This window comes from Euprymna scolopes, chromosome 19 (assembly GCF_053919585.1).
Source record: "Euprymna scolopes isolate OS-2025 chromosome 19, ASM5391958v1, whole genome shotgun sequence".
NCBI lineage: Eukaryota > Metazoa > Mollusca > Cephalopoda > Sepiida > Sepiolidae > Euprymna > Euprymna scolopes.
In genome coordinates, this window is record NC_136500.1 from 22,103,851 (window position 1) to 22,127,863 (window position 24,013).

A 24,013-nucleotide genomic window follows, 5' to 3' on the forward strand; every position below is an offset into this window, starting at 1 on the left:
AAAACATCGTTTAAAAATCACTTACCTCTCACATCCCATTTCTTTAAAACTGTGAAAATACAGATAAATAAATATTAAGTCATAGATTTTAAATTAGAATAAAATATTAGATCATCATATCAAATGTGTTTTTTTTGTAATGGAATAACAAATTAACAGATTTATAAAAATACCGAAAAAAAAGTGAAGAAATATACTGTATGTTATTAAATACTTTACATAAAGAAAATATAAAAACAAATAAAAAACGGGTTTGTATTACTGTACACATAGATTCGAAAAAGTTGTCAAAAAACAAATATATAACAAATAAATGTTATCAAAGGCAAGATAAGTTACTTTTCTACCTAACTGGATATATTTTTCGTGTTTTTATTCAATGTAACATGTTTATTTAGCTTGAAATGCATACAGTGTTTACCGATGTATTGGAAAATTCAAAATGGCGCCCGACACTCTCTTTAACATGGTAAGTTCAGGAAAAGATGTTATACATAATAAACTAGACAAAATACTGTTAGAAATTCGCTCATTATATGTTACCGTGACATAAGTTGACATATATTCGGTGTTTTTTAAATAGTATTTTATCTAGTTTATTATTTATAACACCTTTTCCCAAACTTACCATGTTAAAGAGAATGTCGCGCGCCATTTTGAATTTTACAATACATCGGTAAACACTGCATGTTTTTCGAGCTGAATAAACATGTTACATTGAATAAAAACAAAAAAATGTATCCAGTTTGGTAGAAAAGTAACTTATCTTGCCTTTGATAACATTTATTTGTTATATATTTGTTTTTTGACAACTTTTTCGAATCTATGTGTACAGTAATACAAACCCTAAAAAAAAATATATATCCATTATTTAGTTGAACCCATATGTGCAAAAGAAAAGTTTCACCTAATATACGACTTCAGTTTTATGAAAGTTCTGTTCAAATCTAAGTGCATATATTTTTGAAATACCAATTGTCTATTAGTTATTTTAAATTGTCATTTACAATCTCTATTTATCTATTTTTATATATGAAGTAAAATGATATTTTCCCTTTTTTCATTGATCGATGTAGCTTTCTATCCATGAATTGCACATACACATCTGCTTTGGCATGAATTTAAGCCATTTACTGATGATCGTTTCTAGAAACTATGTTTGTTTCGTTTACTTCGATTCAACTTTTATATCTTCTCTTAAGATAGCCATCCATACAGGACGTCGAATAAATGTTCACTCTTACATGAATACCTACTACCATTGCCATTCATTTACATAGGGATACATTTTTTATAGGAAACATGCTGGTAGCACCATTATTATCATGGGAAGACATTTTTATAGGACATATGTTGGTAGCACCATTATTATTTCATATTTCAATATTGCTATTGCAGGTTACATAATCTACATGTTCTACCTAAACACAAACGCTTCCTGTATCTATACTTAAAAAAAATAATTTTCATTGCAGAAGCATTTTGAATAGATGCACAAAATTTCTTTTATCTTTTAGATTACAGGAATAACAGATTAGCAGATTTAAATTTTTGAATGGTCACTCCAAATAATTCCTTTTACATTATCGCTTACTAGAATAACAGATTAACATATTTACATTTAATTTTTATTTCAGAGGCTTTTTGATTAGATGCATCATATAATTTATTTAATATTCTAAAAAATCAAGAAATATATCGTATGTAGTTTCTTCAAACCTCTTAAAATGCCAAAATCATTTCCTTTTTAAATTATTGAGAATTATTTACAGAAAATAAAATGGATTCATTATTTACATGGTTTTACTAAAAAAAAATCATATAAATTTCTTTCAAAGACTGTAGCTTTATTTTTATATATTCTTGTGTTTTTTAAAGAACCTTTGCCCGTCAGTTGGTCGACCTGTCACGTTTCAGTTTGAAATAGTAATAATATAACTAAATACACGGACGCATTTCTCTCTTTCTTTCTCTTTCTCTTTGTTCTGAACTTTTCCGAGGCGGACGTGTTTCGAAGATTGGAAAGCACTCATATTTTTAAACTCTGGAGGAATGCTCTTGCAAATAAACAACCGCAGTTCAAGTCTTCCTGTTTTTGAATATATGAATAAACACGTGGAACGTAAAAAAGATATGGTTGTCCCTTTAATAAAGATCTGCAAAAAGTTCGATGCACACGTCTCAGATAAACGGATTCTGGATCCTACGAGAATGATGCGGCGACATGGAAAGAACCAAGTTGCAAATGCGACCATCATCATCGTCATCATAAGCGGATTTAAATGAATAGTCATTGCTTGATACATTGGAATACAAAGTAAACAAGAACGACGTGATAAGATCCCCCGCCCCAGAAAAGCTTGCACAAGCATATGCGATAACTAGGTGTTTTTGAAGGCTTACAATGCAGGAATATACAGTTGTTGTGAGGGGGATAAAGAAACAAACAATAAATAATTCAATAATATTCATTATTTACCTAATTGTTTTTTAATTGTTCAACTGTGGATGGTATTTATTTCATAAGTCCTTTCGAGTGCATCACTCATCGTCAGTGGAGACACGTATATCCACTTAACAATTTTTCTTCACTGACGATGAATGATGCACTAGAAAGGACCTATGGAATAAATACCATCCTCAATTGAAAAAAAAACAATCAGGTAAATAATTTATTTATTTATTTATTTATCTGCTTATAACGATTGTACATTCCTGCATTGTAAGCCTTCAAAACATCTTTCATCCCATAAGCAATGCTTCAAGCAAATCACGACATACTTCATATACGATAACAGTTTTGACACGATCGGTATAACATGAAAATATTTTTTTTTACATGCTATGAGTTTAAAATAAAAACAGTATTTAAAAATAAATTTTAGTAAAATTCTAAAAATCCATTTTATTAAATTTTTTTTAAATATCTTTTTAATTACATTTTTGCAGAATATAAAAAAGAATACACTTAAAAGACTAGGAGAAAATGAACTTTAAATTTAATTTTTTTTTAACAATTAAACTAAATTAATTATTAATTTGGATCTTTAGAGGTGATCAACATATTTGAATTAATAGTCAACACACTGCAAAATAGCGAGAAGCTTAACCGTTTAGGCCCCACTGTCTTATAAATAGGACGCAAAATAATTTCTTTTAAAATCTATGAGATAATACCTAATAGTACTTCTTACTGCATAATTACTCTTGAGAAAGAATAAAATTCATCAGCATTCATAAACTTTTCTCCTTTTAAAAATTATTGCGAAGTTTTTTTAAATTCTATTTGTTCGATGAGGCATGAACGTATATAAACGAGTTTTACCATAGTAAACCACTAATTTATTGCCAATAGTGCAATGTAACTGTGTGTGAACTGCTTTGCTTCTTACCATAATGTGTAAATTTTTATCTTGATTTCTAAAACATATCGCATGTACCCGATATCCTATTTAAAGAAGAGTCAATATTTCGTTTTCTAAAAAAAACAAACAAACTTTTTTTTCCTTTCAATTTGTATGTTTTAACCCATGTTTAGTCATTACACGAGGTATCAACTTGATAGCAAAAAGAAAGTAGATACCTTCGGACTTAATGGATAAATTCAAAGCTATAAACTTTATTTAATTGCTAGAGGATTTGCACAAAATAAATTGTTGAGTTTTTAATTAGCAATATATTTTTCATACAAACCTTTGAAAGTGGATCTCCTTTCTCGTTCTACAAAATAAAAAAGAAACAATTAATTTTGTAAATAAATAGATTCCATTGTTTGATTTTAGTTAGATAAATCTAATATATAAACAGCAATCTGTCTGTCAGTCTCCAAATTTTTAAACTCTATCTCGTCCGAAACTAAAAGTCGCAGAGCGGCACTAGAGCATTTAAATGATTGGATTTTTTTATGGACTGTTCTTTTATGAGTTTTTACTGGTTAAAATTGTCTTTAAAGGGTCAATAATGGGTCAAATTTGAAAAAAATCATTAAACATTTTGTACATTCATCTTAGTTTATTTTAAATTTTTAATCGGTTCGTATAAGTGTCAGGTTGGTACCGTGGTAACGTCACCAGCTTTGAATGCTACAGTTTCAGTTTTGATTCTAGCTGATGGCACCTATATACTTTTTTTTTTACTTTTGAAATCACGACTCTATAATAATATATACTCTATAATAATATATACGAAATCTGAAAAAATTAAAATATCGTATTTTACGCTTAGGCAAAGTCGCCCCCTCCCCTGCTAGTCTACATTATAAAACTCTGTGGACTGTGCGCCCTTTCCTTGCTAGAATCTTATCTTCGACTATTATCAGGCGATTCCATCTATTAAAAAAGGGATGATAAGTGAATTTATGCATATATATACATATATATATAGTCTTCTCTGTTTATTTTCCTTTTGTTTTGCTCTTTCCAACGACGCTGATGAGTTGTATTGAGTTCATACCAGCCACAGATGACTGATTCAATAAAATGAAACCGCTGGTTCATCTTTGGAATATGTATATATAGTTTTTGAAAATAAATATTTGTATTTTCAGCTCTCACATTCACGATCGAGCACTTTATTTGATTTCTTTTCATCTCTTCTTGACACAGTATATAGAGCTTATAATATATATATATATATATATATATATATATATATATATATATATATATATATATATATATATATATATATATAATTTAGCATTATTAGATGGAGCTAGTTTCGGTAGAAATGGAAGAGGTCCTGGATATTACCTAAAACTATATTCGATGGTGAGGCCCCCACCTTGCGGGCCTGGGGGGAGTGTGGAGCCACCCTTTAATTGCCATTGCTCCCAGGTCCACTCTGACCCGGAGTGGTAGTACCTGTTAGGGTCCCAACTATGGGTTAAATAGAATCTGACTTTAAAAAAATATGTACTCCATTAAAAATCGTTCCTCAAAATAACTAGATTCGACATTAAATAACCTGAAAAAGATTGATATGCCGTAAAACAAAAGCAACCAACCAACCAAGAAATGGAAGAAATTACTCGATCTGTTTATATATAAGAGTTTAATTTTCACAAATTAATGAGTAAACAAAAAAATTAAATAGAAAAGTGAAAAATAACACAAAATAATGCTTCTTTATTTGATATTTCGGTTCGGTTAAGACACTTTGTTGACAATCAGTTCAGTTTGTACTTTGCTTGTTGCCTTAATGTTACCTCCAGATTCTGTTGGCTATTATATCCATAAACAAAGTTTCAAATAAATAAAAGATTTTATATGATGCGTTAATTATACCCAATTATTTTAATGAATATTGATTATGATTTCATATATTTTATAAGATATCGTAATACAATACAAATAACAATATAGGAATAGTAATAATCTATAAACAACTGAAACTTTAAAAAAAAATATTTTAAAGAAATAATACAAACCTTCATATATGTAATGTATTTTACGATCTGCAAAATAATAAAGAAATATAGTAAAATAATAAATATTAATGAATAATAAAAACTTAATAGCAGCAAATATTATGAATTATTATTTTACTAGCAGGACCCGTGGAAATTGCTCAGAATGAGAAATATATTTAATCAACAAAGAAAAAAATATGTTTTGATAAAGTTGACATTTTTTTGATAACGCAGAAGTAAGTTTTTTGGGCAGAAAAACAAATAACATGCAGCGGATATGAGTTTATTAACATTTCCATGAAAAAAAATAGTGTCTGTTGTATTTTGAATATAGACCTGACCCAAATGAGATAGATTAATAAGTACTTATAAATACTCAGAAAGTAATATTGTGCTACATAGTTCAATACAAATCTTTAATTTACGCCTTTAGTCTAGCACCTCTTGGCAAACAATATACTTCTTTTTTGCCCTGTTTCTTTCGATTGTTTCTTTTTTTACATAACATTTTGCTAATTTCTTTCTTCGATGATATAACGTCGAAATTATTACAAGATCCTTTCTCACACCATTACATAATGATCATATATTATTATTATTGCGATATTCAAGAACGAAGTTACTTCAAAGGGAGGTCAGTTTCATATTCTTGACCAGGCCTTTCTAAAACCAAAATTTTGTGCATTTGGTCTTTTTTGAAGCAGTTTGGCCTTCAAAAATTGTATTTGTCCTTTTTCAAAGTATAACGTACAGACTAAGGAAGGAAGAATCAGAATATTATTATTCAAAACATTTATTAAAAACAAACTAAGTTTAATATTAACATTACATGTTTTAATAGTAAAGTGTCGAATTCAGTGTGATTGGTCAGGTTTGACTCTGTAGCCAGTTACGATTCAATATACATAGACAAATATCTCATTGGTTAATTTTAGTCACGTGACTAGAAATAGATATTTGAAATGATATAGTCTGTTGGCAAAGAAACTTGAGAGAAGATACACATAATATATAAGGTCACGTAGAGTCACCTCAGTTACTTCCTTTTAAGAAAAAAATATTATAAGCTAGAGTTATGCCCCTTGGTAAAAAGGGGCTTTGGAGTGCCTATAGTAATAAAGAGAATGCCCAGGTTTCATGCCAACAGGAGATCTAGCAGTAACTCTTGTAGGAACATACACATGATAATTTGCTCCCAGTCGTTGTTATCTGTTCTATAGAGCCAACCAGATTTAGTGCATATCTCCTAACAGAAAAAAATTTATGAGAAATAAGTAAAAGCCTTTGTGCTTAGCACATACCTTTTAGTTTTATTAGCAATAACTTGTGCATGTTTTTATATGCATGGCACTGATGTGTTTAACTATCTACGTGTATATATCTCGTTTGTGGTCGTTATTAAGACAAACTATTAACTATTTGCCAAACATAGATTTTTTTATGACTTTTTATTATCAAAACGGATGCTATTTTCCAAGTAATACACAGCATTCTTAGCAGCACTCGATATTTATCTCTCTCTCATGACGGGATGATATAATACAAAGGGTTCGTCTGAGCTTCAATCTATGCCCCCTTCCCTCCTGGCCTGCCAAACCTTCACAAATAACGCTCATCTAGCTATAATTCCTATCAATAATTCCCCCACTCTCTATCTGGCCTAATTCTAACTGCAAATTCCATGAACAAAGCTTCTTTTCTAGAACTGCCCACATGTAAGACTCTGTTCTGCTGTCCTACTTTCCAGCTAACTGGAAAGTCTTTGGGTGAGTCATTATTCTTGAAATGGGTAGATAAGCTTACTCCATAACAACTATGCGTCTGATGAAGCAAAATTAATGGGATCCTTTCTTCCCATTTGCAGCTACACATCCATCTGATCATGGAAAAATTATTACGCAGAAGACGTTGCAGATCAAAAATACTTGTCTTGCAGCCATGCAAGATGATGGCGTGATCACAGGTTGAAAAGACTTTGTTCTACATCTTAAAAGAAAGGTGGCAGGATGTAAGAATTGGCAGCAGGTTTCTATCCGTTCTCCATGCTGTAAAACAGATTGCAGTGATGGCATGTTTTGTAACGGTTCAACATATCACGCAAATATCAGAAGGTAGCCTTATCATCAAATAGGCTGCCATCTACGTCTGCATGAGACTTACTTAGCTCAGAAACCAATTGGGCAGACAACAATGTACGCAACAAAATTATAGTGAAATATTAATTAAACCTTAATTTGAACAACAATAATCAGAACTAATTTGTATACAATTATCTTTTGTCAGTGTGGTGACGCCTACCTTACAGATAACAATGAACTCTTCCAGTTAGTATAAAGACTGAAAGAATATGTCTCTTAGCATTATGCAAATTTTATACACACTTGGCAGTCGGACTGACGTATAACCACACTCTTTATTTGTTGTATTTGCTTTTCTGTTCAGTATATTTTGTTTCCACTAATTACTAAGTTGTCTTTTCTTCTGACTCGATACCGGTCCTTTATTTCAAGAGAAATTTAATGATCTCAAATAATATTCTTTCGAATATAAAATCATTTTTTTGCTTTCATATATTAATGAAATGCTAGGTATAAAAAAAATGCCCTTACCCATGAACTTCAATTTCTCCTGGTAACCTGTACAAAACAAAATTTAAGAAATTATAAAATAGTCCTTTATTCATTGTATGAAAAGATGTCTCGTTTTTATTTGCATATTGTAATACATCAAAAGGAATTTCATTGTTATAGCAGTTGCATCATTCGGATGCATCATGGTTTTTTTTTATTATTTAAAATGGTATGGCAACAAAAATTCATAAAGAGGTTATCTATTTTTTGTAAAGATCGACATTTTAATGAACAATGCAAATAAAAGGACACCTAAATAATTCTGATTGCTGTATTGTCATGAAACTAGAGTCGAGATAAGTTCAAATAAATTTTTATTATAGTACACCCCCCACACACACCCACATCCACACACACGGATAATGTTATATATATATATATTAAAGGGGGTTAGAACAGTAGTCTAAAGTGCAGATTGTATTTTTTCCTGCATTTATAAGCTACAATCAACATCCAAATGAATGCTTTGACGATAATTACGGTTTTCAAAAGGCGAACAATTAAAAGATACATCTGCCTTATTTAAAAAATGCTAGGTTTATTTATGGTGTCTTTTTACATATAAAAAAAAACCCACCCAATACTTTTGCTGATGAGGAGACTTTGTTTAAAAAAACACTATATGTCAAAATTATTGTCCATGACTTAATGTATATCGCAATAAAAACATCGTTTCCGAAACGATCGTACAAATTATTGACTTAGTTGTGTTCCTTCTTATGAAACAGATTTTTAATTTTTAATTCTAATTTGAATTTTAAATTATCAATCACATTACTATATATACATATATATATATATATATATATATATATATATATATATATATATATATATATATATATATATATAAATAAAAATTACAATAAGTTTACCAAGGTAATCAAAATGGTAAACTTATAACATATTATAAATATTAAAAAGTTAATATTTACAAGTAAAGTAATCTCAACCAGATGTAAAAGCTCAATAAAACCGAAAAGGAAATAGAGCTTATAATATATATATATATATATATATATATATATATATATATATATATATATATATATATATATATATAGCTTATAATATATATATATATATATATATATATAGCTTATAATATATATATATATATATATATTAAATGAAAAATATTACATATATTATATATATATCATACATATGTGTATATATACATATATATATAACATTAAATTTGAAATGAGAAATAAAAGTTATATATAAAGTAATGTATTTTTATTTTTATTATTTAAAATGAGGAATAAGGTTATATATAATCTTATATCATGAGAACAATAAGAAAAAGTTAAGGGGAAAATTAAGAAAAAAAAACTTATTAGATTTGTAAAGAGTTACCATAGTTTTTGCTTTTCGGAACCCTAACCTAAAGACTTCACCGGAACTTGTATCATATTATTTTATTTTCCGATTTACGCTAATATATTGTACCTACCTTGTCCAACCCTTACCAATCCTTAATCAGTTGAATTACAACGGTACATTTCTTTTAGTCATGTAGAGTTTGAAATTGAGGTTAAGGAAAATAAAATTTGTATTAAAAAATATATGTCAATCATATTTTTTTGTATTGAAAAATATATATCAATCAAATCTTTTTGTATTAAAAAATATATGTCAATCAAATTTTTTTGTATTAAACAATATATATCAATCAAATTTTTTTTGTATTAAAAAATATATGCCAATCAAATTTTTTTGTATTAAAAAATATATATCAATCAAATTTTTTTTGTATTAAAAAATATATGTCAATCAAATTTTTTTGTATTAAAAAATATATATCAATCAAATCTTTTTGTATTAAAAAATATATGTCAATCAAATCTTTTTTGCATTAAAAAATATATATCAATCAAATTATTACAAACCTTTCAAGGTCCACTTTGTATTAAAACCTGTTAAGAAAAGCAAACAAAAAATATATATTAATTAAAGGGATATTTTCACATTAAACTATTTTGATCATCAAAGTTTGTCAAACTGCAAATTTATAATGTACTTTCGGTTTCTACGATTTAAAGAATTGCTTCAACTAGACACACTTTCATAATCGATAAATATGCACACAAGTTTTTTTTTAACATTTCTATGACAATTTGAATGCATAAAAGATGAAGAAAGTAATAAAATATTTATAATAGACTAGTACTAACAATCTAAATTCTCAGCACATCGAACATAATTCTTGCTTGCATGACGGTTAGAAATTACAGAGCGATTCTTACGACTGACTTGCTTGAAAAAAAATCGGCAAATAATTCGAACAAGGAAATAATTGTTTTTGAATGAGGTTTGAACTCATATCCTCTGTCTTTATGGTATATTAACTGATTGAGCCAACGAATCAATTCTTTCTTACAAACAAATGTTAAATAAAAGTGTGTGCTCTGAACGGACAGTTATTTAAATGTGTATCATTATTTGCAATATAAAAAATTGCGATTGAACATATTTTTTGCACTTCACAATCCTAAAGAGAAAGCTTATATTTGAGCTTTCTCTTTAGGATTGTGAAGCGCAAAAAATATAAAATTTATAAGATACTTAACTTTTAAGAATACATCAATCTATACATCTAAAAAGTGAAATTGTCTCTGTGTGTCTGTCTGTGTGTGTACATTTCCCTACAAACTACTCTGTCAAATTTCAGTCTATAGACTCGAGATTTGACATAAGGGGTATTGAAATTCGGGAAAATCTTTTTAATCGGTTTTCGGACAGAAATTTGGCTGTCAAGGGGTCAAAGTTCAACGATTTGACCTTTGAAAACTCTACCAAACTTTTCCGCCAATTTTGGGTCTAAACACTTGAAATTATATATGTAGGTTATTTGAACATGGATCAAACTTTTTAATTTGATTTGAGCCCAAAACAATGTTAAGAGGTCGAAGTTAAAAAAAAATTGACCTCTCAGTCAATTTTTAATCTAAACATTTGAAATTTTACATAAAGTGTATTCAGACATAGGGCAAGCTTTTAAATCGGGGTTTAGTCGAAAATTTTGCTGCCAAGGTGTCAAAGTTCAAAAGATTTGACCTTTGCGGTCTCTAGCAAACGACTCAGCCAATTTTGAGTCTAAACATTTGAAATTTTGCATAAAGGGTATTTAGACATGCAGCAAGCTTTTTAATCAGTTTTGGGGTAAATAATTTGGCTGCCAACAGGTCAAAGTTGAAAGAGTTAACCTTTGCAGACTCTACTAAACTCCTCCACCAATTTTGAGTCTAAACACTTGAAATTTTAGATGTAGGGTACCTGGACATGAGTCAAACTTGTAATATATGTATATACATTTGCACATAAAGTTATGAACAGTACATAGGGCCCGAGCTGAACTGCTAGTAATAAATAAATGAATTGAACTTTACTTTTAAGTACACACCAATAATAAATGAAATGAACTTACTCCAATAAAGCCTGTATGCCATTATCCAGGAATAAATCCTAAGGTCTTCATATTTTGGTACTCTTATTATAAACCATTTGTGTGGGAAGCTGGTTATTGTCTTCAAACCGGGCAGATACACTTTTCCGATGGCAACAACAAATACTTTCACATGTTTACGTTTCAATAATCCGGCTTCTCTTATGGTCCACCGATGATTGTTTGACTGGCCGTTTGTGATGATGATGGCAACGTTAACTACATAGCGCCTGGCTCCTCTGCGTAGAGTGAATGAGAAACGTCTAAGATATGACAACGCACGATTGGTGTATTGTTTTCCCCTCTTATATGGAATCCTGTCGATAGCTCTCAAAACTTGACGCATATTTTTATACTTGTTCAAGTCGAAGTTATTTTTTACTAGAGTGCTGTAGGTGAGAGCACCAACTCTCACATGCCTTGGTGCAACACGGAAGTACCTGACAACGTTCTTCACAAAGTTTTTCACTCTCCTGAAGTTCTTTAGTCCAACATAAGTGGATGTATCGATTACAAACATGATGTCTAATTTCCCTGTGTTATAGCCTAAAAAAATAATAGAATGAAAAAAATATATAATTAAGTAAATAAAAAAGAAAATCAGTTTATGAGTTGGATAGGTGATGTGCAACGTTGAAAATATCAGATATAGGTGCATACACATAATCTCAGATGATCAGCGATTGTTAAGCGATAGCATCAACCTACATTCCAATCGAAGAGTTGGAGTTATGGAAAATGACCTAAAATGGAAACATTTGGATGCCCTACATTTTAACCTGGATTGTATTTGGCGTAAAACTCCAAATAGAATGATCGAATTCCGATTTATGGAATGTAAATGATCGAAGTCTGATAATGAAGGCATTTTCTGCACCGTCCAAATACAATACACACCCCCATGCCGACGATTCATCACTTTACTGCTGTCTGTGAATTTTATAAATAAAGCTAAGTTGTTTATGTTATTGTTGGTCTGCTCTTATTTGAACAAACACGGTGTATATAATTTTACACGCGTTTGACAAACGTGCGACCAGAAATTATATAGACGTTACAAAAACATTAGACAACTGTTATCCGACAATATAACATATTTTAAGAAACAATATTGTATTTTTTTCATATTTGATTACAACAGAACTGAAAGGGAAAAGATAACAAAATACCACGTCCTTTTGTACAACATGAAAAGAAACTGGAATCTAAGGAAGATCTCCACCATTCCAGTAATTATAGAAGCAACCGGACTCATGAAAAACAATAACAAATACAACCTTGTAAGTATACCCGGTGAACCGAATGCAAGAGAAACAAACAAAAAAAAAATGCACTTAAAGGGTCAGTTAGAATCTTAAAAAGGTCTCTCAGTTGGAATGTATGAGATAGTGGGTGAATGCCTGGCATCTGATAGGATGCCTCATCCCCAGCTAGAACAAATGATAAAACAATTGAAAAAAAAAATGGAAATTACATATACGAAATAAAAATAAGAAAAGACAAATATATTTGAATATGATGGTATTTTGATCAGAATTGTTGAGGCGGTGTTCATAAACTGGTCAGAAAGGGTGGAAAATGCTGACGTGTGCTCATGAATATATTGACGTTTATACATAAACACGATTAAATAACAGTGTCAAATCATTTCAATGTATATTAAAAATTTTCTTAAGCTGCACTGTCTCTGTTTGCATGTCTGTCCGCACTTTGAATTTTTTCAAGGGAGATAATTACATGAAAACTTCAGGCATAAAATGATGCCAATGTTGTGGAGACCATATACTACACTTTGATCTTAACCAAAAGTGCCAAGGAGGATAAATTCTTTTTTGTGTGTACATGAGTAGGCACTTTTTAAATGAATGAAAATAATCCATGAATATATATCAACGTATATTTTTTAAACACATAATTTTACTTTTAATTTATTCATACCAATAATATTGTTGAGTCTTCGTTCTCGCTTGACATTGATAAAAAGGAATTATGCTTACTTTTAATTCATTCATACTAATTATATTGTGAAGTCTATGTTTGTACTTCACACATACACACACACATATATCGGACAAACTGTCTAGACCCTGAGAGTCTAGTCAATCTATATATATATATATATATATATATATATATATATATATATATATATATATATATATATATATATATAAAAGTTAATGTGTGTGTACATTTTCCTACGCAATAACTATCAATTTTAAGTCTACAGATTCGAAATTTGATATACAGGGTACTGAGATTTTGGAAAATCTTTGTAATCCATTTTTGGCCAGAAATTTTGCTGTTAAGTGGTCAAAGTTCAACGATTTGACCTTTGAGAACTCTACCAAGCTTCTCCGCCAATTTTGGGTCTAAACACTTAAAATTTTAGATATAGGTTCCTTGGAAATGGATCTAACTTAATAACTTGATTTGAGCCCAAAACAATAAATGTAAATGGGTCATAATAGGGGTCAAAGTTTTAAAAAATTCACTGCCTTTTTTTGTTTGTTTGCTCAACAAACACCCAGGCAACGCCGGGTTGAAATGCTAGTACAATATAAAGGATAACTGACGAACGGCATTTTCGTAACTTATGACCTTTCATTCTGAGTACCTGGGAAAGTATGTGTCTTTCGTTATCTGCTTAAAAATGAGATCAAATAAGAATTATGTTTTCTACTGATTGGTAAGTTAACTGCAAATTTCGTATGAAGTCATTGAAGACTTCCTAAAAGATGTTCGTTTTTCGATAAATTTGAATGACATAAAAGGAATATTGAGCCAACGTAAGATTTTTGTATTTGAATTAAAAAAAAACAACAACAAACAAACAGCTTGATCTTTCAAATACTTAAAGAAATAAAAAAATGCAATTTGGGGGGGGGGATTATGCAGACTACTATTCTCATCTTCGTTGTGATAGTCATAACGTTTCGCCTGATCAAACCTCCAACCTTCTACAGATGTATTGTTCAAACTTAGGAAGTTTATATTCTAACTTGTGAATATTTATATCACGTTTGAAACATGTAAATATGGTATAACGGTTAACAATTATTTCCAAATCACGGTTTTCAGGAAGTTAAAAGTTCAATTCTTATTACAGGCGATAATAGGTAAGGATATCATAATATAACTCTCTATCTACTCAATCACAATCAACGGAATACGATCAATATATTCATGTGCATTATTTTATATAAAGACTTCACAGTAAACATTTTGTACAAATTCCCGACTAAACAAAGATTCCAAAGTATGATAGGTGTTCCAAATGTAATGCATCCTATTTTTTTTTATTCCACACGAATGGATCAGAAAGGATTCCAAATTGCATTGTTATGATGACTGAACTTATGCATTCATGACCTGAAAGTTTAATCTCTCTGTTGCAGATATTAACTGTGTGAAAGGAAGCAACTCCTGTCATGGACGTGTGTCAGAAGTAGAGATGCGGCATTGAATTCCCGGCAAAAATGCATTGCGATTGGTGGTGACTGCACAGAAAAATAAATTCTTGAGCACAATAGGTTACTAATTTTTATAGTACAACCCCCGTTTTCATAGATCTTCAACTTTTTGAATTAAAAAAAAAAAATAAGAGGCTTTACTTTTGGAACGAACCCTCGACAAATAGTAGATTTCCGAAGTTGAAAAGGTGCACCCGATAAAGGTTATGAATATAACAACCAATTACTAAAAATTTTCAAAACAAAATGTACTAACCTCTGAGCTTCCAAATGTCACGAACTATTATAGAAAAGAAAAAGAAAAAAAGAAATGAATAAAAAAAATTGATGAAAAGTTGATCAAGAAGAAATGTAAGGCATAATTGATTGCTTCGTTTTTTTCTTTAAAAATTGTGTTTAAATTTATATGCAATCGGATATTAAAAAAATATGCAACGCTCTCACTAAAGAAACATGAAGGAAAAGTATTTTTTTGTAAATCTTATCAATATGAGAGACCAACGGTAGGTAATGTGTTTTATATTTTGCACTTCCGGGCATCTTCGAGTAACTTAGCAAAGGACTGCAGCTGTCAATTGTTACTGAAATAAATATCTATTAGAGAAAAGGAATGTTTGCAGAAAAACGTTTGAACGATAAAAGGAATGCATGAAATACATAATTACAGCCAGGGATTTAGTGTTAATAAACGATTTTGAAATTTAGTTAACAATTACAAAAAAATTTGGCTACATGATAAAGTTCGGCTGACTGTTCCTTCTGCTACGCTGCATATAATTATGTATATACGTAGACTAAGGAGTCAGAGATTTAGAGTAAGAGTTCACTCAGAGTTGGGTTCTGGCTAGCGACAACGTAGCACGGAAGATATCGTCTCCATATTTCGAAGCTTTGGAGGAATGCAACCTTAGCATGATATAGAACATAAATTACAATTCTTTGTAGCCTCGATGGAAATTGGGATTTGGCGTTCCTTCAAAGGAAGATATTTGTTACAGGAATTCCAGGAACAGACCAACCGGGCAAGAAAACTATTCGTCACTCACTATGAAGAAAAATGCTTTGTCTGGGCCAAGCAGATAAAGATATTTATTTGTTATTTGTAAAGGATTGTCCCGTGTATGTTTATTTGTCTCGATGTGAACAGTTGTTATTTGTGAAACACCCACATATGTATCGAATTGAGAAACATTATAAACACTAGACGATCAGATGCAGATTTATAAACACACCCTTACTTATTGATACTCGTTATATACATACCAATATACAACATGTGGAACGGCAACGCTCTTTATTAATTTTCACTAATACAGATTTATAATCTACTAGCTGTCCCGACGTGTCACAGAAAAAAAAGTGAGTCACTGTTCTATACCTACTCAGCGTTGCTAGTAACTTTTTGCATATTGAAATTTTATGATTTTTTTTTGCTTAATAGTTACTGATTAGGCTAATATTTTTTAAACATAATTATTTATCTGAAATCAGTAGATCCATGTAGACATTACTCTTTGTTAATTTTGTAAACGACTGTCTCTCTCTTTTTTTAAAATCCCAAATGCCTACATCTTTACAATCTTCCTAAACGGAAAAATCTTTATTAAAAAACACACAAGATGTGGCCACACAATTTTGAATAGAGTTTATATAAATATATTTTCTAAAATAAACTTAAAACAGTAGAAAGAGAAAAAAAATGAAATTTATACAAACCTTCATAATGGAATTTCTCTTCATTCTCTGAATAAAACAATATGAAAAGAATAATTGAATAAGACACCTCAGGAATTTTGGAAACAAATTCTATAAATAACAATTTCCAAAAACTGATATGCTTTTTATGTATTGAAATTTTTTAAATGCCAGTAAAAACTACTTATAAAAAGACTGCGTGCTTATTTATACTGGGGCTTATTTATAATTAATTATTATAAAGCAAAAATACAGAGAAATCTTAAAGAAAAAACAAAAAAAAACTTTATGATGCACATATCCGTCACGGAATGAAGATATCATATTCCAAAAATCGCGTAAATTGATCAAGTAATTTTTTAACTAAGAAAATAACATTTTAGGATGCAGCGTGACGTAATTCACTATGCTTAATAAATAAGAGGGAGACAACTTAATTCGAACAATCAAGATCAAAATAAGATTTGTAATGACTACAATTTTCTATCAAAATCGCTAGAAATCCTTAAAAATGATTTTCTAATAAAAACTAATACTTGATAACTTTACGTAATTTTTGGAATATGACATCTATTCCAAATACCCCGACGCTTCCGCCCCCAAACTTGACAGTTTTCTTAGTACACTTTGCACTTAATCTTTCACCAATACATCTCTTTACATTGTTTTTTTTTTCCATCATTTTCAAATAAATTAAACTTGCTTTCATCACTGAAAAATACTTTTGCCCAATTTTCATATGTCAAAATTACATACCTGTTTGCAAACTGTAATCTCTTCTTCTTATTCTTCGAACTAACAAGTGATTTCTTCCCTGTGGTTCGATTAAACAGCCCTATTTATTGCAGTCGTGTAGAAACAGTCTGTCTTGACACATTAACACATGAGGTACTATTCATAACCCTTTTAACTCCTGTGCAAGACTTAAAACGGTCATTTAATGACATACGCTGCATTATTCGATCTTTTCTTGTCGAAGTTTTGCAGGGTCTGCCGGTTTTAAAAGCATTATTTTGCCAGTAGCATTGCCTGCCTACAACACTCTTGGAACATTTCACTTTCTCTGAAATCTCTCTAATGGTGTGCTTTTCCTTGTGTAGCTTCACAATAGCTTGTCTCACAGAGTAATCAAGTTTTGGCGTTTCGCCATTGTGCTGGCTGATGCAACGTTTACAAATGACTAAGTAGGACTTATTCTTTAGAGGAAATCAAAAAATTTGAATATAGCATACTGTTTACATTGTTTTTCTCAATTTTGTCCCTTACTTTCCGACGTTTCTATTTTGAAAATAAATAAATATTTGTTATAATTCTTTTTCTGTCCTTTGCAAATGATTCAAATTTTAGTATGTTATTATGGATGATAACGACTACCAGTTGTCAAAATTTCAGCTTTTCACAGTTGTTAATTCTAACAAGAATTAGGTTTTAAAATGTTGTCCCTTAGTTTTGAACGCTACTGTATATATATATATATATATATATATATATATATATATATATATATATATATATATGCTACTGTATATATATTAATTCTTTACATTTCCAGGCATATTATTATACCGATAATTTTCTCCACTGAAAATTTGGGTAGAGCACTGTCGTAGGTAATCTCACCAGCTGCTTAATTGGCTGAAAAATGCAACACTCGCTCTTTGTTTATAAACAAAGCGGTTGGAGCACTGTACAAATGGTGGACGAATGTTTGTTTAAATAGACATTTGGCAAAATTATTTATTGGTGCTGTTCCCGTGGGTCGATCAGTAGAACTGTTGACTGTCAACGCGATGGTTCTAGGTTCAATCCGCAGCTTGGGAGAGGTGCTAGTCTAGCGGCACTGATAAGTTGTGATAAAATGAAACAGGACTGTATGTCGATGACTACATATATATATATATATATATGCATCACTTTCTCTATATATCTCTAACACCATCTCTATCTCTATCTTCCTGATTCACTCACTCTCTCTTCTTCTCAGTTTTTTCCCTCTCTCTCACACACACACACACACACACACACACACACACACACATATATATACACACACACACATATATGTATATATTTATATATATATATATGAAAAAATTAGCGCAAATAGTTCCTTTTGTCTGTCATGGTTTTGTTTGATTTTTCAGGCTTACATTTTAAATAGTTTTTACACCTATTTAATGACTGTATCTTAAAAATACATGGTGTCATTTTTTTATATAGAATTTTCTGAGCTCCAATCTATGATTCCCCCCCCCCCTTGCCAAACTTTCACAAAAAACACTCAATTAGCTATAACCACTGCCAACAGTTTGCCCCACTTTTTATCTGTGCCTAAATCTAAACATAAATTCCATGAACACAGCCTTTTTCCTAGAACTGCCCGCCCGTGGGACACGTCTTCATTGGTCTGCTTCCCGGCCCGACTACAGTATGATGACCTACAAGTCTAATGTAAACAAGTTCTTGTTGAGCCGTTCTCATAAATAATCAAATTCTACCGAACTTACACCATCATTGATTACTATACTACTACTTTACATCCATTAACCTGTATCCTCGAGTGGACTTCGGGTCTTGATAAGTGGCGATTTCTTTCTAAAAACAATAAATAAATGAAAAATAAAAAATAAATAAATATCATACATACCCACATGCTCCAACTTTTCTTGATAACCTGAAAAGAATTAAAAAAAAATAGAAATAAGTAAAATATCATCTTTGATAACGTTTCAAAATTTACCAGTGAAAAACAAAAATAATTCAAAAGATTATTTAAATGCTTTTTTTTTTTTACAAAACTAATAAGCATGACTAAAAATGATGCTGAAATTATTAATCATGTAAGAACAAAATTTGTTGATTCCATTAACGATTATTACACTACCATCTTACATTCATTAACTCTTACTCTCGAGTTGTCTTTGGGCCGTGATAAGTCGTGACTCCCTTGTAAATATACAGGGTGGGCCATAAGTCACGCACCAAAGAATTAAGTAACGTGAAACTGTAAAATCTGCGCGGCAAAATATATTTTCTTTTCTTTGGGTATAACATACATCTTCTTTTACAAAGTAATAAAACTTTTTTTGTATTTATCAGTTGCTATAACTGTCAAATTTAATTTCAATCAAAGTTTTTTTGTTATAATTTGCCTTTAAAAATTTTTTTTATCTTAATTTCAGGCATGTCTTTAACAATTGACGAACGAGTTGAACTGGTGTTTATTATTTCAGTCTATTGGTTAAGTTTGGTTTTAATAAATAACGTTTATTACTATCAGAATTATTTCAAATCCTTTGGTGCGCGACTTATGGCCCACCCTGTATATTTATATTAAACTAGTTGTACATACCCAACGATACTTTGGATGCAGTTGAGCTGTTTAAATTTTTCATTTTTATCTGTTTGCACATTTTTAAACCTCAGGTAGACAACTCCTGTTGTATTCTTCATTTTAAAATGAGTTATCCCTCTTGCTGATTTTTTTTTGTTAGGTGACTATTTTAAATATTTCATATCAGCAATCGTCCGAATCAGACAGGATAATTTTCGAAATACATTTTAAGCGCGTGATTATATTTCCAACAATGAAGCTAATGTGTAAACACAGGTCGTTGAGTTGGAGTTTTAAGTCCAAATTGAAACTGAAAGAAATCCTTACTGTACATCTAAATTATATATATATATATATACATATATATATATATATATATATATATATTTATGTATATATATATATATATATATGTATACATAAATACATGAATTACATAAATATATAAATTCATGAGGAAAATTTGTTTTGCTCCAAATATTTTTTCCAAATAAATCTATTTTTTTTTAACATTTTCATCTTCCATCATTAATTGACTGTAGATAATGGTTCAATATACAGAGTAAATTACAGATTTCACGCCTCCAAGAATTAGCTATTAACCAATTCTTGGAAATCTATCGAATCATTTTGAAATTGTCAGACAGCTTCATGACAAATAGGAATATAGTTATTTCTTCAGTTCGCATGAAATCATTGTCATAAACATCTTTTACAAAACTTGTTGAGTAGATTCTAAGAACTCAGCGGCCATTTTCTTTCTAGACAGCTGTATATACATATTACCAGAATGTGGTACAATAATAATAAATAAAAATTTGTTAATCAGAAAAAAAGTTGGATTTGCCAGCTTAAATGCTATTTGTTTCCGATGAGATAAGTTTATATGTTAGATAAAATTCAGAAACAATAGAAAATCTAGAGGGGGAAAAAATCCCCAAAACAGCTTAAACTATATTTTAATAAATTTCATCTATTATACATGCACATTGCTCAAATCAAACTTCATATTACTTTTATAATTATGCTGCTCAAATCAAATTTCATATTACTTTTATAATTATGCTGCTCAAATCAAACTTCATATTACTTTTATAATTATGCTGCTCAAATCAAAATTAATATTACTTTTTTAATTATGCTGCTCAAATCAAACTTCATATTACTTTTATAATTATGCTGCTCAAATCAAACTTCATATTACTTTTATAATTATGCTGCTCAAATCAAAATTCAAATTACTTTTATAATTATGCTGCTCAAATCAAACTTCATACTACTTTTATAATTATGCTGCTCAAATCAAAATTCATATTACTTTTTTAATTATGCTGCTCAAATCAAACTTCATATTACTTTTATAATTATGCTGCTCAAATCAAACTTCATATTACTTTTATAATTATGCTGCTCAAATCAAATTTCAAATTACTTTTATAATTATGCTGCTCAAATCAAACTTCATACTACTTTTATAATTATGCTGCTCAAATCAAATTTCATATTAGTTTTTTTAATTATGCTGCTCAAATCAAATTTCATATTACTTTTATAATTATGCTGCTCAAATCAAACTTCATATTACTTTTATAATTATGCTGCTCAAATCAAACTTCATATTACTTTTATAATTATGCTGCTCAAATCAAACTTCATATTACTTTTATAATTATGCTGCTCAAATGAAACTTCATATTACTTTTATAATTATGCTGCCTAAATCAAATTTCATATTAGTTTTTTTAATTATGCTGCTCAAATCAAACTTCATATTACTTTTATAATTATGCTGCTCAAATCAAATTTCATATTACTTTTATAATTATGCTGCTCAAATCAAACTTCATATTACTTTTATAATTATGCTGCTCAAATCAAACTTCATATTACTTTTATAATTATGCTGCTCAAATCAAACTTCATATTACTTTTATAATTATGCTGCTCAAATCAAACTTCATATTACTTTTATAATTATGCTGCTCAAATCAAAATTCATATTACTTTTATAATTATGCTGCCTAAATCAAATTTCATATTACTTTTATAATTATGCTGCTCAAATCAAACTTCATATTACTTTTATAATTATGCTGCTCAAATCAAACTTCGTATTACTTTTATAATTATGCTGCTCAAATCAAACTTCATATTACTTTTATAATTATGCTGCTCAAATCAAACTTCATATTACTTTTATAATTATGCTGCTCAAATCAAACTTCATATTACCTTTATAATTATGCTACTCAAATCAAATTTCATATTACTTTTATAATTATGCTGCTCAAATCAAACTTCATATTACTTTTATAATTATGTTGCTCAAATCAAACTTCATATTACTTTTATAATTATGCTGCTCAAATCAAACTTCATATTACTTTTATAATTATGCTGCTCAAATCAAACTTCATATTACTTTTATAATTATGCTACTCAAATCAAATTTCATATTACTTTTTTTAATTATGCTGCTCAAATCAAATTTCATATTACTTTTTAGGATTATGCATTGAAAGTATATTGAAAAGCTACAAACCTTTCATGATCCAACGTCTGTCATAGTCTGCAGTAAATAATGAAAAATAAAAATAAGATTAGAATAATAAAAAAAAGTTGATTGGATTGGATTGATATATTTGTATCAATATCATCGGTTTTTATTTGTTTTCTAAATTCTATCCAGCGTTCAACTTGTGCAGAAAGTGTAGCATATTTTGTTCTATAAGAAGTGTCGTCTGCCTCATCGAGTCAACCCCTATATATATATATATATATATATATATATATATATATATATATATATATATATGTATGTATGTATGTTGTGTGTGTGTGTGTGTGTGTGTGTGTGTGTATATTAATGAAAACAAAGGGATGCAGTGTTTACCTGATATACGCAATGGTAAACTTCAACCTAATATAAATAACAGTATTTATATATAGAAAATGTAATCCCAACCGAATTAAAAAAGCTCAATATGCAATAGAGAGTAGAGCCTATCATAATAGAAAGAAAATTAAAACTGTAAGTTGAACTTTACAATCCAAATTGATTGTTCGACTGAATACTCCAAAAAACAATTTACAAAGTTCTTATTCCACAGAGTTTCAAAGAATGCTATTCTTATCATTCTTCTCATCAGAGGACATAAAGAAATCAGCTGATTTGCTGATTTCTTTCTCTTATATACATATATATATATATATATATATATATATATATACACACACACACGACTTCTGCTCGTTTGAACACTCTAGACTGTCTATGCTCTACACCCGAATTTGGCATTTATAAGTTGTTAATTCCCTTCATCATCGTGGCAATTGTTTAATAGCCCTGAGGTAAAGACTTAGAAAATGGAGTCAAACGTGGCTGGGTTTAAATCTCCCAACCGGTAGCAATTGTCACCCCCTACACTGATGATTGCAAGAGCAGGAAACAGTAGTGTCTGTAAGTATAAAGAATAATTATTCTATATATATATATATATATATATATATATATATAATGGACTTTCCCGTCAATTTCGACGTATGAACTTAACACACACAACTAATTTATTGAGATTATCGGACTGATTTCCTCATCTTGGTCGTTATAGTCACAACGTTTCGGCCGTTTTGCCCTCTGGCCTTCATCGATGAAGGCCTTCATCGATGAACTGCCGAAACGTTGTGACTATAACTACCAAGATGAGGAAGTCAGTCCGACAATCTCAATAAATGAAAACACCCCATCTCAAAAATACAGACAATTACTACACACAACTAAGTTTATTTAATTCCAGAGAGTAACGGGAGTATCATGTTATCGTTCCATGTCCACACTGAGAATTGAACCTTCAATCTACAGAAAAGTTTAACTTACAACTGAATTTTATCAAGTGTTTTCTCTATTTTTAATCCCTGGTCCACCAAATCAACAGAAATTAGACCATTCATGTAATGACATTGTCCCTGTTGATTTTGCGGTGGGTGTTATGTTCTGTGCAGTTCTAGGAGGTCCACCCT

General features: G+C 29.8%; 1 protein-coding gene across 50 annotated transcripts in view; it reads right to left on the reverse strand.

Moving 5' to 3' along the window:
* The window catches only part of LOC145303484 (uncharacterized), a 578,993-nt gene that overhangs the window by 183,352 nt on the left and 371,628 nt on the right, over positions 1-24,013 (reverse strand). For all 50 annotated transcript variants that reach the window (XM_080144904.1, XM_080144905.1, XM_080144871.1 and 47 more), the window contains 10 exons: positions 22,536-22,562; positions 19,307-19,333; positions 16,681-16,707; positions 15,221-15,244; positions 11,474-12,037; positions 9,936-9,962; positions 8,020-8,046; positions 5,429-5,455; positions 3,694-3,720; positions 26-49 (listed from right to left, as the gene is read on the reverse strand). In XM_080144904.1, the coding sequence (XP_080001030.1) occupies positions 26-49; positions 3,694-3,720; positions 5,429-5,455; positions 8,020-8,046; positions 9,936-9,962; positions 11,474-12,037; positions 15,221-15,244; positions 16,681-16,707; positions 19,307-19,333; positions 22,536-22,562 (801 nt within the window). The remainder of the gene's footprint in view (positions 1-25; positions 50-3,693; positions 3,721-5,428; positions 5,456-8,019; positions 8,047-9,935; positions 9,963-11,473; positions 12,038-15,220; positions 15,245-16,680; positions 16,708-19,306; positions 19,334-22,535; positions 22,563-24,013) is intronic.